General features: G+C 45.1%; 1 protein-coding gene across 1 annotated transcript; it reads right to left on the bottom strand.

The window, feature by feature from the left end:
- Window positions 1–13,928: 13,928 nt before the first annotated feature.
- Window positions 13,929–15,317, bottom strand: drd5a (dopamine receptor D5a; the record flags this gene model as incomplete). Its single annotated transcript, XM_083660698.1, has 1 exon — window positions 13,929–15,317. One exon carries the CDS (start codon window positions 15,315–15,317, stop codon window positions 13,929–13,931), a length of 1,389 nt encoding a protein of 462 aa, XP_083516824.1.
- Window positions 15,318–21,269: the final 5,952 nt, after the last annotated feature.

Raw genomic sequence — 21,269 nt, 5'->3', positions numbered from 1 at the left:
TCAATCTTCTTCCAATCAACAGCAAATAATGATCTTGTTTTGTCAAGGCAAAAGCAATAATGCATTAGCATGGACTAATAAGCGACCAGTTCCTTTACTGGTGAATGCTGGCACTTGTGACTTCACAAGGCAAAAGTATTTGATATCAAATTCAAGATAAAATAATCACAGTTTCCCATTAAGGCTTAGTTGTGCCACATCACATGCATTCGATTTGCACCTTGTTCCTTGTGACTGATAGCCTGGTAACCCAGCCGGTGTGAGTTCACGTGACCGGCTGGTTTGCCAGCTGGTTTGGCAGGCTATGTGACTGACGCTTCTGTTATCAAGGACCTTTACGAGTACATTAGCAGGTGTTCATTTCGCCGACGAAAACTATGACGAAAAATGTTCGTTGACTACCTATTTTCACTGAAAAACTAAAACTATGAAGGGTACAAATGACTAAAATGTGACTAAAACTAATAAGCATTTTAGTCTAAAGAAGACTAAAACTAAATCTGAAATAGCTGCCAAAATTAACACTGATGGGAGAGTCTAGGCTAGAGCTATCAAACTGGTAACGGCTCATGCACACCATGAAACGCTCTGCGGCATGCCTCCTGTGAAAGCCTCTTTGACGCTGCATCTTGATAGGCTGTCTTGCTCTATTTCCACGTCTGATTGGTCCATTTCAACCTCGCGCCCCCTGCCGCAGGAACCGCCCAGCGTTTCGCTGTCGCAGACTAGAGGCGGCTTGTCCCTGAGCGGGTTAACGCTCGAAGGGCGGGACTAGGGCGGGACCTTTCGTTAAGCTACCCAATGACAGCTCTTCCTACACATTTCCTCCCCCCACCCTTCTGTGTACATCTACCTGAAAACGTTTCTACAGCTCCAAGCTGGAAGCTGGTTTCCACGGCCACAAAATGCTGGGGCACAGCGGAAAAGCGATTTTGCCATTGTAGGTGTGCACGAGCCGTGAGGAATCTGGATATTACACAAGTAAAAGTGTTAAGAGTTAAATGTTGCTTTACGAATTTCAACACTTGATACAACCTGTTAACCTTGATTCCAATTTCCAATGCCTCTGTTGGCCTAACTGAATTCGTTTTAAAGACAGAAAACATTTTGACTAGAAGTAATGACTAAAAGTTGACTAAAATGTTATGACTTTTCGTCGACTAAAACGTTTTGCGTTGTCGTCGACTGAAACTAGACTAAAACTATCAAGGATAGAAATGACTAAAATGTGAAAACTAATGAGCGTTTTCGTCCAAAGACTAAGACTTAAGACTAAATCTAAAATAGCTGCCAAAATTAACACTGTACATTAGTCAGTGTTGTACGCCGGGTCATCTTCACATAATTACAGGCTGAAGGAAATGGGATCTGTTTGCACACGTGCTTGAACTAGAGCTCACACACACACACACACACACGCACGCACGCGCGCACACACACACACACACACACACACACACACACACACACACACACACACACACAGGAGCGAGGTGTCATGTTATGTCACTGTGCAGCCATAGTGTATCTCTTGGGGATTGCTCTCGAGGGCAGGAGTCTCCCTAATTACAATAGAGAGGCAAAGTGACCGCCTACTTCCTGCTTCAGCACTGTACCAGAGATTTTCATCCGCCATTTATTTTCCCATAGACATTTCATAAAATGCTTATAAAAATAGTGAAACAAAAGGATCTGGAGCACACGGTCAAAGTTAGGCAATTTAATAGGTCGGTGCAAACAAAGACTAACGTTTCGACACACACAGGTGTCTTCTGAAGAAGTATCACAAATGTATCACAAATGATCAAACCCTCTTAGGGATATTATGGGCCCTGTTATGGGCATATACAGTGTTGGGCTCTCTGACCAACAAGATCTTGATCAATAAGATACACTTGCGTGACCTTGAAAACCTCAGCTTTTGTCTAAAGAAACTATTGAAGATGATTGGACTGAACCTGGGAGAATTGCCAAAATATGACATCATGATAATATGCTGATTGATTGTAAGGTACTGGAAAAGAACAATAGAATGTGAACAGTAAACAACAACAAAGAACTGTAATTTATCAGCCCAGACACACCAGTGGTGTTAACGCAGCAGGCACTCAGGTATAAATGCAAGAATATTATCCTCACATCCTACAGCACGTCAAAAAGTAAATCACGTGATCAAGAGATGTTTGATCCTGAAGAGAGTATTTGGACCGTGTAGCCTAAATGCTAAAGCAAATTTGACACTTATAATTCAATTTGTGTCATATTTCTTCTCATCATTTCCCTTTGATTTCATCCCTGACCTTCAGCAAATGTAGCCTTAGCTTTTAGCATTAGCAGAAATCCTTCTTGCTCAGTCATTTCACTCATGGACAAAAGTGTCATCTAAATGGATAAGAAAATGGCATGTGCCCTTGAGAAATATTACCCTTTGACATTTGGTCAATAACAATCAGTTTAGCTAAACCCGACCCAGGTTTGGAAATGGGAATTTGATCAATCAGAAAAGCAGATGATTCAATTTCACTGCCAGAAATCGGCGGCTGATAAGATCCAGCAGAGAGAGAGTTAATGTTAATGATAGGAAGCTAATTTGCCCTCTTTCTTCCTCTCATTATTTTATTGATTATAAGGCACACTGACTTTGCATCCTGTAGCTGTAGGCTGTTTTATTGGGTGTGACTGCTATTTGCTACATCTTTGTCTTTTGTCTTTGTAACATCGCCAACCCACTTTATCACACCAGAGTTCTGCACGGCTACAGTTTTGCAAACCCGCCTGGACCCAGGATAATTTGCTTTTGTTTTTTTTACAACCTGGACCTTATTTTTTATCTTATTTTATTTTAAACTAGTCACCCAGAACAGAAATGTATGCCGTATTTAGCTAGAATGTGTCGCGCAACGGCCTGGAACAGAGGCTGATAGGGCATGTGGCAACCGTGCATGTACGTCCTTTAAAAAGCGTATTTTCTGCGACGCTCTTATTCTTATTATATCATAGAGACAGAACTGGGAGCGCCTCTATTGATCTCCATCTGCCTGCTGATCCCAGATCAGGACTGAATGTGGGACCTGAGTCTTGCAGGAGTGTTGCAGCCTGTTTCACAGTTGCCCAGTTGAAGCTCAATACTGCACCAATTTCTAAAACTGATGTCCCAATTTGCAACCAATCACTTACACACAAAGTTAGGAAAATAGGGTCCAGGTTGAAAAATACAGAAATTCTCCTTTAATGGGGAAATAGATCATTTGCCAGTAGACCAGAGGACAGCACATGAAAAAGTTACAACCACACTGTGTATGAGCCTACCAGAATACATTCCCATTGAGAAAACACACACGCACACTCTCACACGCACGCACGCACGCATGCACGCACGCACGCACACACACAGCCACTGTCTGGTGGCAGTCCTCAAATCCACCTCGATATGACGGATAGCTGGTGATGATTTACGTTTTCACCAAATCAAGCAACAAATCTAACAAAATAATATATAATATTATGTGAGATGTAAATAATATGAAACATGCAAAAAACACAAAACCCTATAAGTCAATTAGCGGTAGGCAAAACTGGAATAGGTTAATATATATATAATATATATTCAAAAGACTCAATACGGGAGGAGGGGAAATGCACACGAGTATTTCCATCCATTAACGGGGAAACCCATAGGGATGGGGAATTGATCTGGTACAGCTGTCTAAACTTACAACATAATAATTAAAATAGATTGGATTTATAATAGTACTTTCCAAGGCACCCAAAGGTCCCCTTGACACCCCCCCCCCACAGTCTCTCTGTCTATTGTTGTTGGGTGTTACAACAATACAACAAGGATTGCTCCCTGTGGGTCTCTCGATTCACTCCCTAATCCCGCAGGACCAAATATATTATTTATATTCCACACCATGGATTTTTCAATTCTTTTTTTTTTTTTACTTACTATCTTCGCCACATTCTTGGAGATATTGTAAGGAATTTCACAACAGTCTATCTCGGTCTCTTGAGTTTCAGACCAATTCCAATCAATCTCCAGTCTCCAGTCAATGGAAGTAATTAGGGACTATAATACACATCACCCAAACCATTCATGACTCTTACACACTGGGCAGTGTTTGAGACACCAGTTCATTATGAGACAATAATTTTCTCATAATCACCTCGTATATCAGCATATTATTATCTGGCATTGCAAAAGATGTTTTGTTAGACCGTGATTGGATGCTGGATTATCTCACCCCTCAGGATTTATAAACAAAGGGATCATTCAACCAGTTCAGCTCCCATAGGATAAAATGTATTTCCCACCATGAAATGCATGTGTCTGATTTATTTGCTGGTTCAAAAAAGCGGTAGATAATAATTGGTTCATCACAAAACAGATGCTCTATCGGTGTGACTTAAGATCCCTTATGCACATGTATACTGTACATTGTATGGTTGTTACAGCGGTGGAGCTGCTGCTGGCTGATAATGAAGTAATTAACTATACGTGAGACTGAGCGACAATGAGCAACAACTGTATCAGGAAAGTGTTTTCACAGCACACAGTCAGTCTGCACTGCACCAAACACCTTTTGCTCAGAGTGATTGCTCAGTAGTTCAATAGACCATCATGTTCTCAGCTTTGTTGACAACTTGATTGTAATGGCCTACATGGGCACATATGTTTTATGTTTTATCTAAAAATGGAATAGAATCAGGCTGAGGAGATGTGGCTGCATTCAGCCCCACTTGCTGATATGGAGCCCATGGATTGGAACATAATTATGTTTGGGCTATTCAAACTCGGATTGGAATCATTTCCATTTCAGGCACCCATTTGCTTGCCTGAGAGCTCATGCTGGGGTAGAATCCATGCTGTATGAAAGATTAATAAAGGTTAGCATGATCTACCTGATTTTTCTTCCTCCAATAACCTATTACCCAGTGGTACCACTAGTGATGTAGAGCACGGCTCTGTGTTGTTGTTGTTGTTTGTAATCCCCATTCATTTTTCATGAATTTCATTCACATGGAATTGAAGATTAAAAGTAATTAGGATTTAAGAAATTCATTTTTCAAAAAATACTAATGAACCTTGTAAATAAACAGACTATTTAACATGAAGTGAGCGTGATGATGCGGTAACTTCACCATTATGCACATTCTAATTGGAGCCAAGCTGAAGCTATATTAATATGGGATTTTTCCAATTCTTAGTTGAGATCCTGCACAAAAGAAAACATGGATTTAGGCATTCAACAGCACAAGCTAGATGGGGGTCAGGACTTTGTGCTGGTGGGAGGCTCAGGATAATATTGACGTCAATATGAGAATAGTTTTGGCAGAACAAAAGAGGCGGACTTGTTAGGAGCACCAGTGGGATTTGACAGTGCAGACAGTGTTTTCAGTTATTTGTCACAAAGAGAATTGCAGAGAAGAGATAAAACTTCCCCTGAAAGCAATTATTTACTTGCATTGTAGTTAGGAGACATTAGAAGACTTCACTTCCTGAGGAATGTAGACTCTCAATTGTCTGGGAGCTGAGACGATGAGGAATGTGATGAGTATAAAGGGTGGAGGATCTCATACTAAATTAGCTTAGGGCAAAACTCATCATGACAGTAAACAATGAAGAAAGCTATGAACAGCTAATCATATTTTCCTGAAGTTTGTGGCAATAAACTGATTTTCCAGCAGTCTAGTCTGTCTAGGCGTGTCTTGTTTTGTTTATTTATATTGCCCTTTATCACGGTCAAGTCTCAAATGGCTTTTACCATCATGTATATATCTCCTCACCATATAGCCTAGGTGTTATAAATACTTCATATTTGTTTACTACATACATTTCAATCATGAGAGACCAGTGGGTAAAATTGAACAAGCCAGCTTTATTCATGAATGGCATGGCACCTAATTTTGGCGTAATGACTCCATGATGAGATGCCGCTCCTCTTGTGGTGAGAGAGGAGGGCATCTGCTACGAAAACCCCCGACCGGGCTTGGCCTCAGTGTCACAGCCGGTGCTGGATGGTGCCACACCGGCTTACTTTGGCGCGCTCAGTCTCTTCGGCGACTTACGAGAGAATTGACTGCTGTGATGTGTCACGTACATACCGTGTGTGTGTGCGTGTGTGTGTGTGTGTGTGTGTGTGTGTGTGTGTGTGTGTGTGCGTGCGTGTGCGTGTGCGTGTGCGTGTGAGTGAGTGTGTGTGCGTGTGCGTGTGCGTGTGCGTGTGCGCGTGTGCGTGTGCGTGTGTGTGTATGTGTGTGTGTGTGTGTGTGGGCATATATAATGCAAGGCACCTGTTTGGTGCTTCATGTTTGATTTATTAGTTGTGGACATCTAAAGGCAAATTCCAAGTATTGTCAAATGTGTATTTTATTATTTACCTGCACTCACACAAGTCATTTATTAGCTGTGATCGGTCGGTTGGTTGGTTGGTCACCACCCTATAGCGGGCACAGTTTTCGCCCTATGAGGCTGGAATTTGGCATGGAGGTCAAGTATGTGTGTGAAGGGGTGTGTTTGTGTTCATGTCAATTGGCTAAAAGGGGTTCGTTTGGTTTCAGCTTTGAGGGAACACGTGTTCACGCTCATACTGTCACAACACCATCATCACACAGGTCATAAATCGTGCAAGTGAGCATCAATGGCTCATTTGTTTGTAGCACGGTAATGATCAGTCCGTGATGGGATGGCGTTCCTCTCACGCCTGCTGCTATGCACTAATGAGTTTATGATAATGAAACATTGTCCTACATGGCAGTGGCTCCGCATGTGTGTGTGTGTGTGTGTGTGTGTGTGTGTGTGTGTGTGTGTGTGTGTGTGCGTGTGTGTGTGTGTGTGTGTGTGTGTGTGTGTGTGTGTGTGTGTGTGTGTGTGTGTGTGTGTGTGTGCGCGCGCGCTGTGACATGGAGTGGATGGCCTCTCTGTGACAGGGAGCCCCAAGGCGTTTCCTTTGACAAGACGGTGGCTGACCTCACGTGACCTTTTTAGGAACAACAGCATTCTGGGTAATCTTTCATTTGAAATCATCCAAGATTATAATAAAAGCAAAGCATGATTTAATCCGTTTCTCTAGTTTAGTTTATTTTATTATTATTACATTTTTCAACATCATGCAAGATCACCATGTGATATAAAGAACATAGAAACCTGTTCCCAATCACTCATATCCCTCACCTGCCAGCCCACCTCTTTACCAAACCTCAACTTGAGCATCCCAGTCCTGAGCACAGAAAACCTACACAACACGGGTTTGAGTAAAAGATCATTTTTGTTCATTAAAGAAAAACTTTCAATTTTTTCAAGATTTCGCATACAAATGTCGGATTCCCCACGATAAATGATGAGGTTAACGAAATCAAATAAAACCAATTACGTTCATAATTGCCCTGAGTTAATAGATGTCAAGATGAGGAATGTCCCAGAGCCAGAAAAATGTGACCTGCGCATAACTTTGTGAACTCTACTTTCCTGTGGAAAGTGGCAATCCATTATCACTGTCTGATCAGTGACAGACGAAGTTCTCCTGAAGATTTATCACCATAGGAAGTGTCAAGGATGCTGACCAAGAGCTTTCCCAAACGTACCAAGAGAGCCTCGGACCAGGTTAATGAATGTATAGAGATGGAGTGGACCAATGACCTTCAGGGAAAGTGAACCCCAATCTCGCTCCTTATACAAAACCGCAGAGGATAAGTCAAAAGCTCAAACTGTGTCAGAGACGGGAGGTGGATGTTATAGCAGATATACAAGAAAGAAGGAGTTTCAAAAAGCAAAACCTCTGAGTTTCAGCTTGTTAATAGTCACTGCATCACTAGACTGCAAAGTGCATCACTAGACTGCAAAGTCACTGCAGCACTAGAAGAAAAGTAAAGTAACTTCTCACAAGATGGAGTCTCTATTGTGCGTGTTTTTATTACCATAGGAAGATATTTTTTCACGTTCATAAATAATCATCCCCACCCAATCATTACATTTTTTAGTGTAGCAGTTAATGTGATGCCTTCTGTCCCGCCTCCACTTCCAACATCTCCTCCACCTATAGCTTGCAGGCTCTCTCTTCTCTCTGGGAGTCAGCCTACCAGCTGCTCGTCATTGTCTCACTTGCCGCTCATCAACCCACAGTATATCTTCCCTGGTTTGCCACCCACTTGTCACCTGCCCATCAGTCAGTCACTATGCTTTGTGCCACTCTAGTGCTATCAGCGTTTGGTTCATTGCCTGGCTTAACTCGTCTCTCTCAGTGTCCTTGCAGTTCCCGTCAGCCTGACTCCGGCTCCTGTCTCCTGCCTCCAGCACCAGTCTCACCTCATCAGACTTCCACACTGGTGCAGCGCCTCTCTCCCCGCTCTTGGAACCTGCTGCTCAGCCTGGCTTCCCGGCGCCCTTGTCCTGCCTGACCCTGCTTCGAGCCAAAGCCTCAACTCCTGGTTCTCTGCTGCATGCTAAGCACTCACTCCCACTCCCTGCTCTAGAATAAGCTAGCATTGACTTCTACTATGGCCTCTTGTGTTAGTTTGTGTTCTGCACTTGGCTTCGCCCGCTTGGCCATAACAGTTGCACTCCTCCATGTTGGAGGTGAAGTAAGCAGCCTCTCCTGTCCCTGAGATGAGAGGAATCACTTGAAGATAAAGACAGGAAGAAGCATGGGTATAGGTTTGGTTTGAAAATTGTGTGTGTGTGTGTGGGGGGGGGCACGTTTGTGTGCTTTTATAAATGGGAATGCATGTATTTGTGGGTGTGCTTGCGTGTGTGTGTGTGTGTGTGTGTGTGTGTGTGTGTGTGTGTGTGTGTGTGTGTGTGTGTAGGTGGAACGAGTGATGGAGGTATTTTGACAAATGTGTCTTGACGGATGGTGTAACCCCCTAAAGCCTGCCTCCACCCGCTCTGCAGCCCTCCTGTCATGGCTGGATGTCCGAGCCAAAGCACCACCTGCCATATCAGCTCCACACTGCGAGGTCACAACAGAGAGGACGAGTAAAGACGCCGTCCCCCCGCGGACGATGCAGGCACCCTTTGGGCCGATCCATACCAGGATGCAGCATCCTGCCAGGTTGAATCAGAATCAGATCAGCTGTGTCTGAGATTTCACCTGGGAGTTCACTTTTCTGGACAGACGGACACAGCCTGATCCAGAGGATGAGAAACGTGTGTGTGTGGGGGGGCCCCCCACACACACACACACACGTTTCTCCCCCCCCCCCCCCCCCCCCCCACTGGGGGGGGGGGGGGGTTTCTCAAGCCAGTCTATCTCTTCCACAACCTTCGAATGCTCCAGACTAGAGACAGTCTGTACTTCAGCCCATTAAAATGTGGACAGAGGAAGTTGTCATCTTCCAAAGAAAAACCCCCGCTTCAGACCTGAAGGAAGTCTGATGGTATTCGACCAATCACGAATCTCAGAAATATAACCGAGACAGGTGATTGGAGGAGGTGAGCGGATATCCCGCCTCATTTTGACCGGACATCCTGCCTTATTTTTTGACCGACTTTGAGAGCTGTGAAGTACAGACGGGTAGACAGGAGCCATCGCATCTGTCTTGAGAGAATGGGGGGTGGGTGGGAGGTGGGTGGGATACGTCATATAGTCTATAAGAGCCTGCGGAAGACAGTTATAAAGTAGAGACCATCTTGCGATGGGATCACACCAGCCGTGACGGCTGTGACTTCAAACAAATGTGTGCCAGGGGTGTCAATTGGGGGTGGGAGGCAATGTGCGGCAATGTCACAGCCATTTTTGTGGGTGTGACATTTTGTGACTGCATCTTGCAAAATCTGTCCACAGACTACAAGGTGTCTCCAGTATCAGATTTAGCCTTGATCACTCACACACACACACACACACACACACACACACACACACACACACACACACACACACACACACACACACACACACACACACACACACACACACACACACACACACACACTCTCTCTCTCTCTCTCTCACACACACACACACACACACACACACACACACACACACACACACACACACACACACACACACACACACACACACACACACACACACACACACACACACACACACACACACACACACACACACAGTTTGGAGGTGTATTAGCATGACTGGGAAGTCAGTGTTGAGTTAGAAAGGGAAATGTTTTAAAAACTAGAGGAGGAAACTCTCAAATCTGCATCATTCTTGTGTTTTGGGAGCCCATAATGTCACTGTTCACTACAAGATCAATAAGATACTAACGCATTCCGTTTCTCTCAGCATCACAGCATTTTATTAGACAGATGGTGACATATTTCACTGTTGAAAGGACAGTATAGTATACAGTACATTCAGCTCAGCTCATCTGTACAGTACAAAGTCAGAGTGGTGCGGGAGAAGTGATGCACGTGGAGGCTTTCCATAACAACAATTCCTCTACGTCACAAAATGCTGTAATAGTGTGTGGACTATTGATTTACTCCTTCATATCTTTGGGAATCTGGGACAGTCTATTTAAACTAACGTTGGAATGTTGTGATTCATTCATTTTAGTTCAGTAAGTTGACTGTGATTGATAAAGTCGAACTAATAGGTATTTGTCCTCATTGTAAAAAATAGGGCGTTCCATTGATTCTTGTCAAAAAATAATCTCCAATTTCTTCATTATAAATATTTGGCCTCTGGCCATCTGAGCCCATGTCAAACTGCATATAGTCAGTGGTGCAGAGTAGGAGGGGCTGGATGTGTTGGTGTGGGTGCTGTGGAGAGTAGGTGGGGCTGGATGTGTTGGTGTGGGTGCAGTGGAGAGTAGGTGGGGCTGGATGTGTTGTGTGGGTGCAGTGGAGAGTAGGTGGGGCTGGATGTGTTGGTGTGGGTGCAGTGGAGAGTAGGTGGGGCTGGATGTGTTGGTGTGGGTGCAGTGGAGAGTAGGTGGGGCTGGATGTGTTGGTGTGGGTGCAGTGGAGAGTAGGTGGGGCTGGATGTGTTGTGTGGGTGCAGTGGAGAGTAGGTGGGGCTGGATGTGTTGTGTGGGTGCAGTGGAGAGTAGGTGGGGCTGGATGTGTCGGTGTGGGTGCAGTGGAGAGTAGGTGGGGCTGGATGTGTTGTGTGGGTGCAGTGGAGAGTAGGTGGGGCTGGATGTGTCGGTGTGGGTGCAGTGGAGAGTAGGTGGGGCTGGATGTGTTGTGTGGGTGCAGTGGAGAGTAGGAGGGGCTGGATGTGTCGGTGTGGGTGCAGTGGAGAGTAGGTGGGGCTGGATGTGTTGTGTGGGTGCAGTGGAGAGTAGGTGGGGCTGGATGTGTCGTGTGGGTGCAGTGGAGAGTAGGTGGGGCTGGATGTGTTGGTGCAGTGGAGAGTATAGGTGGGGCTGGATGTGTTGTGTGGGTGCAGTGGAGAGTAGGTGGGGCTGGATGTGTTGGTGTGGGTGCAGTGGAGAGTAGGTAGGGCTCGATGTGTTGGTGTGGGTGCAGTGGAGAGTAGGTGGGGCTGGATGTGTTGGTGTGGGTGCAGTGGAGAAAGGTGGGGCTGGATGTGTCGTGTGGGTGCAGTGGAGAAAGGTGGGGCTGGATGTGTCGTGTGGGTGCAGTGGAGAGTAGGTGGGGCTGGATGTGTTGGTGTGGGTGCAGTGGAGAAAGGTGGGGCTGGATGTGTCGTGTGGGTGCAGTGGAGCGTAGGTGGGGCTGGATGTGTCGTGTGGGTGCAGTGGAGAGTAGGTGGGGCTGGATGTGTTGGTGTGGGTGCAGTGGAGAGTAGGTGGGGCTGGATGTGTCGTGTGGGTGCAGTGGAGAGTAGGTGGGGCTGGATGTGTTGGTGTGGGTGCAGTGGAGAGTAGGTGGGGCTGGATGTGTCGTGTGGGTGCAGTGGAGAGTAGGAGGGGCTGGATGTGTTGGTGTGGGTGCAGTGGAGAGTAGGTGGGGCTGGATGTGTCGTGTGGGTGCAGTGGAGAGTAGGAGGGGCTGGATGTGTCGTGTGGGTGCAGTGGAGAGTAGGAGGGGCTGGATGTGTCGTGTGGGTGCAGTGGAGAGTAGGAGGGGCTGGATGTGTTGGTGTGGGTGCAGTGGAGAGTAGGTGGGGCTGGATGTGTCGTGTGGGTGCAGTGGAGAGTAGGAGGGGCTGGATGTGTTGGTGTGGGTGCAGTGGAGAGTAGGTGGGGCTGGATGTGTCGTGTGGGGGCAGTGGAGAGTAGGAGGGGCTGGATTTGTTGGTGTGGGTGCAGTGGAGAGTAGGTGGGGCTGGATGTGTTGGTGTGGGTGCAGTGGAGAAACACTTTAATACTGTATTTTGGCATAAACCATTAATTAAATGGCATTGCGGCACATTCCCTTCTTGTCTCTAAACAGCTTTGCGCTCTCTTTAAAATATGCTATAAGGCGTTGAAATGACTGCGTTTGAATAAATGTAATGTGGTTGCACTGGTAAGGCAGCTTTCATGTTCAATAGAAAGCTGGGCACTGTATGAGGTTATTAAGCAGCAAGAGGTTCCCTATCTCAGTGTGATTAATATTTGATATTGACATTTTGTCCCAGAGTCCCCCATCTGATCATATTTCTGCTTTTAGATGATTCATTATAGAAAGTACCCATGCCCATGGCGAAAATAGTCATACATTCTGTCATTGTGTTTCTTATGGATGGAATTATAGTGAACATAAATGATTCCCCGTTTTACTGGGGACCCCCTGGAACCCCCTGAAGGACCCCTGGGGGGTCCCCGGACCCCACTTTAAGAACCACATGCCCTAGCTGAATTGTCAGCGAGTCTTTGGAAACATTTTCTCTCCAAGTGGATGGGCATGAGACACCGACGCTCTGAGTAAAGCTTTTGTTCGAGTTAACTCTTTGAAACAACAGTTCCAAATATACAGAAGCTATAACGTTTGAACAAATGAACACAGACTTCACTGTCACATAATTAAACACCAGTACAGAACTTTTTTTTTAAGAACGGGACAACATCACATCTCGAATATGAAGCAAAGCGGTGGCCTGGTGGTCAGAGAGGCCATCCACAACCAGGCGAGCTGTGTCGGCACACAAGTGTCCTTGAGCAAGTCACTCAATCCTCCTAACGGCTGCAGGGCGCGCTGCGCTGTCGCTGACCCTGACCTCCATGTGTAGGGGAGGAGGTCAAAAAAAGGTAACACTTTATAATAACTCATCTATAAGCTACTCAAGCAGTTAGTTAATGATGAATTGAACATTAATTACATATTACTTCTATTATAGATGTTAGAATCGGATTAGTCCATCATTATTACTCAACATTTCAACATGTTCAACAGTTCAACATTTATATCTGATTTATAAGTCAGGAATACAAATATCTTCATTTCATGCTGGTAAAATTCACACTTAGACATGTAGCCTACAAACTTGCATAAGTTGTAATAGTGTTAACTGATTATTTACTCATGTTTTATAAATGATTTGTTACTACTATCATGTTGTAAATACAATATGAATATATGATTAAATACTTAGCTATTTATAAACTTGTTGCAGCACCTAATCTAAAGTAGCAACTTATTCCAGTCTAAGTATTAATAGTAGTACCAGGATGGCCTAGAAATGTGTATTTGGTGGGTGGGTGTATAGTACAGTACAGTACAGTACAGTACAGTACAGTACAGTACATCAAGTACAATTTTCAACAATGTTTTAAACATGACATGTAGAATGCCATGTAGTGTGAGTTTTACCAGCATCAGCTAATGGTTTACAAATTACTCATACGACATTTTTATTCCTTGGTTAGAATTCAGAAATGTTAAACTAATATGAGTTGATGAAATAATCATATTCTTATAGGCTATATTAATAAGTAGGCTAATTAATGTTTAATTCGTCATAATTGTAAATGGCTTATAGACATGTATTATAAAGTTACCAGTACGCAGTACCACTATCACATGATTAGGCTATCATATCCCTTTACGCACGAGAGATGATGATACAAGTGGGGAGTCAGTGTAATCCATTGGGTGTGAACGGTGACGTCCTGTCAAGACTGATGTTTGGCTCGCAGTCGTCCAAGTCACAAACCGAGTCGGTGGCGTTTTCGTTGTTGTGAGAAAACTGCGATATCCTGTCAAACGTATCCTCGCGCTCAATACATTCGACCACATTGGGCATCATGTTAACGCAGGCGTTCACGATTTCCTTGTGGATGTGGGTGTCTTGGTTATATGAGACCAGCTCGTTGCTGATGTTAACAGTTTCTACCGGCGTGTTGGAGCAGAAGTGGCGACACCCCAAGAGGCTGGCGAAGGCCTTCCTGAACTCGGCGTTGAAGGCGTAAATGACGGGGTTCAGGGAGGAGTTGGTCCAGCCGAACCACACGAAGATGTCGAAAGTCGTCTCGCTGACGCACGGCAAACCCGCGTCCCGGTCCGTCGCCGGTCTGTCGCAGAACGGGACCATACAGTTTAGGATAAAGAAAGGTAACCAGCAGCACACAAAGACTCCCATAATCACCGACAGAGTTTTTAATACTTTGGTTTCCCGTCTAATCGACGTTTTCAGCGTGGTGTGGTGTTGGCACTCGAGTCTGTTGGTCCTGCAACTTTGCGCGTGTTCCGCCGCTCTCTCCAGGGAGGCTATTCTTCCAATTTGTATCTGTGCAATCCGGTATATTCTAGTATAAGTCACAATCATAATTGCTACGGGAATATAGAAACTTATCAATGACGACGATATGGCGTACTCTCTGTTGAGGCTCGAGTCACAACTTTCCTCCATCTGGCCACTGAGGGAAGAGTTGTGCGCCCCAGCCGTCGCGTCACCGCTGGCTTTGTGCCAGTTTAGTTGCACTGGGATGAATGAAATGAGCACAGACAGCGTCCAAGTGATGCTAATCATAACAAAGGCGGCTCGCTGTGTCATTTTCCTCTCATAGCGGAAGGGGCTCGAAATGGCCCAGTATCTATCCACGCTGATGATGCAGAGGTTGAGGATGGACGCGGTGGAGCACATAATGTCAAAAGCTACCCAGACGTTACAGAAGGTGCCAAACGGCCAATATCCCGCCACCTCGGCCACGGCTTTCCACGGCATTACCAGGACGGCCACGAATAAATCAGACAGAGCCAGGGACACGATGAAGAAGTTGGTGACTTTGGTGCGCAGGTGGCGAAAGCGCAGCACCGCGGAGCAGACCATGATGTTCCCCAGCAGTGTCCACAGGATGAGCAGGGACAGTAGGCAGCCCGTCACGGTGCGGACGAGCAGCTCCTTCCTCCCGGCAGATGTCGCCTCCGTTTCGGTGCTGTTCCACATCATCTCTCCGAGGAGGGGTCCCGGACCGGAATCACTCCTGCGCACCGATGCTGAGAGGAACTTGGTTGGGTTCTCCATCTGCCTCCTCCTCAAGTAAAACTGCAGTCCGATGGAGGGGCGCAGTTGTCAGAGACTCGCCGTGTCGTCCCCATTGACCCGCTCCTCGGCTGCCACTCTGATGTGGTGGTGTGGAAAACAAACAGAAAGAGAGAATCGAGCGCGTTAACGAGGCTGAGCCGAGCAACGTGTCAGGTGCGCTGACTCGGTGCTGAAGCGCAGCGCGCACTGGCGAGCGCATGTTGCAGCCTGTCCGGGTCGGTCTTCTGACCTGCCCCGGCTAAACTGATGCAGCCTCTAAAGAAGCTCTTGGTCCGAGGTATCCTGAGTGGGTGAGCGCGGTGTGAGAGAGGAGGGAGCCTATATAGAGCGATGAGCCAACACAATAACTCACGCCTGGGCGCATACACAATCGCGCCTCCTTTTGTGCGTGGGTTTACGCACAAACATTGCACCACATTAGAAACGGGGATGTATGCTTGCATGTGAGGAAGTCCTCAAGTTCGACCACCTGGATGTTGCTTGATCACAATTAAACGATTCGTCCACGTCCACTTAATAAAGAAGGAACTGTTTGTGCGCTCTCCAGTGCGCACAATCACCTCTATCACACATCACTCACCATCACTGTAGTGCGGTGACAGTATTGACAAACATAAGGATGATAGCCTACTGGATTAAACTGTTCACTATTAAACAGCAACTTCACCATTGCAGACAAAATAAATAGCCGAACAGATGTGCGTTCATGATTCCAGTAGGCCTACCCTCCTGGTAGCTGCGCTGACAGAACTGTCCGTGGTGCTGAAAAAGGAAAGATAACTTTCCTCAACGTGCAGCACCTTTTTCCTCATAATCTCAATATTCTCAATTTGAATGATCAGAAACTCCATCTGAAAAAATACATCACTGGATTTATTATGACCATGTCTGGTCATAAGAGAGTGTTGCCATAGCCTACGAGCCTTTTATTCACACATCTGCCACACACCTGAAACCTAGTGGAAGTGAAGTAACCAGGAATGTAGTGGAGAGTGAAACCAGCAAAACTGAGTTTAGACTCTTTATCCTGATATAAAGCTTAATAAATTCATATAGCATATGAATTATATAGCATATGAATTTATAGGCTACAACATTTCAAAATTATGCATTGCTATGTTAGGCTGAGGCCTTTTTTTTTTTTTTTTTTTACACTGGTGGCTGTTCATCTCATGTCATGTCAACTGCGCTTTGGTGTTTTCTGCCACGACATGAAAGTAACATAGGTGAGTCACATTCACATTCACACTCTCGCTCTGCGACGTCTGCCTGTGCCCAACAAGAATCACCGTTTCCGGAAACGTCACGGATATTTTTAGACTTGTCTGCATGCCTGTCAAATCGTTTTGACAGAGTTGTGTCAAAGGGAGGCAACTAGTCTACTCTCAAGATGTCATGTCAGAGTCACCCTGCATAATATTATGTGGCTTTAATGATTAAAGCCATTAAAGTTTAATGGCTTATAATATAAGCCGCATGCTTATCAGATAGGCTATCTTGATCTTTGAAAAGTGACACCATGAACATAAAACTGAAGAATACGATTTTAGAATTTTGCCATACCTTTGTCTCGACATTATTTAGCTATATTCTTTACAATGAGATCTTTATTTTTTATATGTATTCATATTAAAGCCACAAACTTCAGCCATGAATTTACAATTAATTAAATTGTTTTGGAATCAAACGAAATATTCAAATATGTATTACAGGTCAAGCCCATTACGTTTTAAATTCTTTTTGTGTGTGTTTCTATTAGCTTTATTTTTTATTTTTATGAAAATATATTAGTGAAAAGTGAAGACACAATAATACAAGCTGATTCTGAATAGTACAGAAGCAATGGAGTAAAATCGGGAGCGCCTCAAACAAGTCTAAAACTTAAATACTTGGCGCCATCGTGTGGCACTATGGGGTACTGCACTTGTTGCCTGGTCAGTATGTAATAACCTGGTAATAACCAAGACTCCAAGCTTAGAGGCAGAGAGAAAGAGGAGTTTTGCCACAAGTCCTCATTATGTCCCTTTTGTAAACTGGTGACTGCACATCCTGCTTTTGTGGCAGGTGGCATGATCATATATAGCAAATGCACACCGGATGAAAAAGGAAAACTATTTTTTTATTTCATTATATGAGCACCACATTCATTAGAATTTCACAAAAATCGCGTCACAGTGTCTGTATGATGACTTTTGATCGGCATGGCGATATTTACAAAGATTTTAGTATTGCAGGCAAGCATTGACCACAAGTTGGCACACTGAGAACACATACAGTAGATAGCACCAGGTTGAGAACTTGCTGAATGTCAGACTAAACCTAATACATTGATTTCACATAAAATTGTACAGTACAGTGTTGTGATCGACACATTATGGACTGTACTGTATCATGAGAAATATGACTGAACAGTTCTCTCCAGGTTAAAACTACATTTTTGACCTGTCCTGATCAAAGGCTGATCCAATCAGGAGCCCCGTCCTCACATCCTGAGATCATTCAGAGAGCCAGACTGAATCTAATCAGCACCAAGATGCTGATTAAATCATCCCTCAGGTGACTTCACACCTCTGAATGGTTCAAAGCACAGCTCACCACGGGTGGGGTCGCTCCCTCCCAGTCCCCAGACTGAAAGGAGCCGGGCCACCCCCCCCTCGAGGGATCGGGGGGGCCCTAAGGACACTTCCTCCCTCTTAGCAAAAGAGGGTTCGGTCGAACCTTCTAACCAGACGCCATTGGCCAATCAGGTGTACGCCCACGTCCACCGATTGGTCGAACTACCACAACAAAACCGCTGCACACAGCAGAGTTCAGCAGTCTACAGTAAGAGTCTCAACTAAGCTTTCGTGCGTAGCGGAAGGGCTGGAGGAGCCAGGAAGCCAGCTCCCCTCCCCCGCTCGCTGCACCCCCTGCGCTGCAACAAAGGCCTGACCAGGGCCTCAGAAGGAACCAGGCCTCACTCAGAAAACGCCTACCAAAGGCCAGCCGTAAGTCCCACGAGACATAGCATGCTTACACTGAGATAGTTATACTTAATCTCAGTTTAATTTAAGTCGGTTTAGCGTTATAAGTCGCAGGGAAAAACCTCCTTACGCTTCCAGACTTACCACAGCCTGGCATAACGCCAGCTGTTGACCAAGCTTCCAGGCAAGAACGCCTGACTGACGACCCTCCCCGCGCACCGCACGTGCAGGAGAAGAAGAAGAACGCCACACCGCAGCAGGGCAAACCAACGGCTGCAGAAAGACACACCGTGGCCCCAGTCGCAGAACCCACAGCCGACGAAGGACGCAGAAGACCCACCGTGGCTGGCATCCAGCCACAGCCGCAGCACTCCGTCGACTCAACGAGCAGAGAGACTGCACGTCAACCCCCAGGCACGTCAACCCCCATCAGACGTCCGCTGCACGCTTCCCCAGGCCAGGGTGAACCGCGCTGCAGGCCATCGCCATCCGCTCCACGGCAACCCCAGAGGCGCGTGCAGAGCAACTCTCCCTACTCGCTCTCCCTCTCGGAGCGAGACCCACGTGAGAGTTTATGGTTTAATGGTTCTGGGCAGAGTTAGGGGTTAAAATGCATTACCATGTATGTGTTGATTACAGTATCCTGTATGTTGACGTGACTGTTAGCGATCTGTGAGAATTGAGGCCACCAGCGTGTTCTCTCTCTCCCCTGCTCTCCCTCTCTCTCTCTCCCCGTCGATCCCCCTCTCAGTCCTTCCTCAAAATTGACAAAACCGCCATTTTGAAAAGGAGGCGGTCTACACACGATCAGCCCGCCTCTCAGCCAATCCTGTGATTACATCACAGAGACAGCCATCAGCGGGCCACTCCTCCCTCTCTCCCTCCTTCTCTTCCCCTAAAGCACACGCACACACACACACACACACACACACACACACACACACACACACACCCTAACACACACACACACACAATTGATGATGTTTATTCACATTAGGTATTAGCTATAGATGTGGTAGAGTATTAGTCATAAAAGTAAATGTGATGAACTGATATTTTAATCATTATGTTAATGTCAATTGATATTATGATTTATTAAATCTTTTTATTACATAATGCTATGAATCTTGGTGGTTATTCATGAGGTATTTTATCTGTGGAAATCTGTGACAGAAGCTTACGAACTTTGACCTTCAATTAACTGTACAATGTACATTATATCACTATGAGACTGATATGACAATTTGGTTTGGTGTCTAATCTAGTCATAACTGACTTTTAGACAGGTCTGTAGCCTTAACTACAGTGGTGCCCCGAATCTTACAGAGAATACAATATTTTCTGTCAAATATAATAAATTTATGAATATTAATAATTCATAATTATTAATAATCATATTTCATAACCAAACCAGCTCCTGCGAGCACAACAACAGCTATCTTTCTGTATATTATCCCAAAGTTAAACCAGTAATTTCACAGACTGGGATAATTGTTAATGCTGATCCTTCAGGTGTAAACTTACAACCTCTGGTCTGGTATAAGATCGGCAGACCATTCATGTCAACTTTGTAACACTTCTGTTTTTGACCCAGTATATAAAAGTCCCTGGAAACCAGAAATAATTTTGTATTATTTAGCATTTTGAGTTAATCACATCACAGGAACCTATGTTAATAAGCCACCAGCCAAATTTGAACGATGATGAATGTCGCAAAGTATATACATTTAGGTTTGACAGTCATGGCAAAAGTCATGAGAATCAATTATATTTTAGAGTGTATTTTCTCCCGCGGACTGTGTGGGCGTGTCCCGTCTGCAGCAGAGGAGACCTGCTGGAGGAGACCTGCTCGGAGGAGACCTCTCTCTCCGTTAACGGAGAGAGGAGAGAGAGAAGGAAAGAGAGATAGAGTGTGTGTGTGTTCGCGCGTTGCTCGACGCATAGCACAGACGGAGAGGGTTTACAGAGAGGAAGAGATCTCTGCGCTGCGAGTGCACAGCGCTACTGTGTGTGTCAGTGTGTGTGTGCGCGCGCGCGTGCGTGCGTGCATGCGTGTGTGTGATTTGATTAAATCTTATGACGTGATAAGATCCTGCATTTTAGCACCGCGCGCACCGCTCTCTTCAATGAGGAAATGGAAATCCAGACCTTGTAGAAAAGTGGCGATTTTAAGGCTTTGGGTTGAAAGTAATGGCTCATACTTTCTGAGCCACACAATTACTCACATAAGACCCTAAATAACATAGTTAGAACGTTTTTGTGGATTTTGGTTTCCAGGGACTTTAACTCAGTCTTGATACCTGCCCAATGTCAATTTCAGCAGATTCTCACTTTTAACAATACAAGGCACCGGTTTTGAACAATAATAAATCAGTGTTTCCCTTTGTAGTAACTCTGCGTTAGGACTGTGTAAGAGTTTTCTTTGGCAGGAAATGTGTTAGGTCTGTCTACTTCTCAACACAGTGGGGGTACAGATCACATGAGTACGGCATTATGAAAACAGTACGATCTAATAGCAGGATGTTGAACATAACCTCTCTCTTGACTTGAACAGAGACCCATCAGCATACAATGAGGACATTGACAATATTGATGAACCTTCATTTACTGAGAGGCAGATGCTAGATGTGTAACGCACAGTTCTGAGAACTATAGTCCAATACATAAAGAATATTCAAAATATAGTGCTGTGCTAAGCTGGTCACTAGCTTAGTAGCTCAAGTGTTGCATAACATTCCACTGAACTACTTGAACTACTAACTGAAGTAAATGAGAACATTATCCATACACTCTATGCACATTTCAAATACAAATAAAATAAAATAGGCAAGAACATTCAAGGAGTATAACGTTTCACTTCTGGCTCTCTGAAATACAGTACTATTGCGTTTAGATGATTGAAACTAAGAGGTGTTTCAGTGGTTTGACAGTAATATTCGAATGTTTAACTCAGGATTTGGTAATCAGG

This window comes from Poromitra crassiceps (genome assembly GCF_964638095.1).
Source record: "Poromitra crassiceps genome assembly, chromosome: 25".
In the NCBI taxonomy this organism is placed as follows: Eukaryota; Metazoa; Chordata; class Actinopteri; order Beryciformes; family Melamphaidae; genus Poromitra; species Poromitra crassiceps.
The sequence above is the reverse complement of the archived record's forward strand: the minus strand, read 5'-3'. Positions and strand labels throughout refer to the sequence as shown.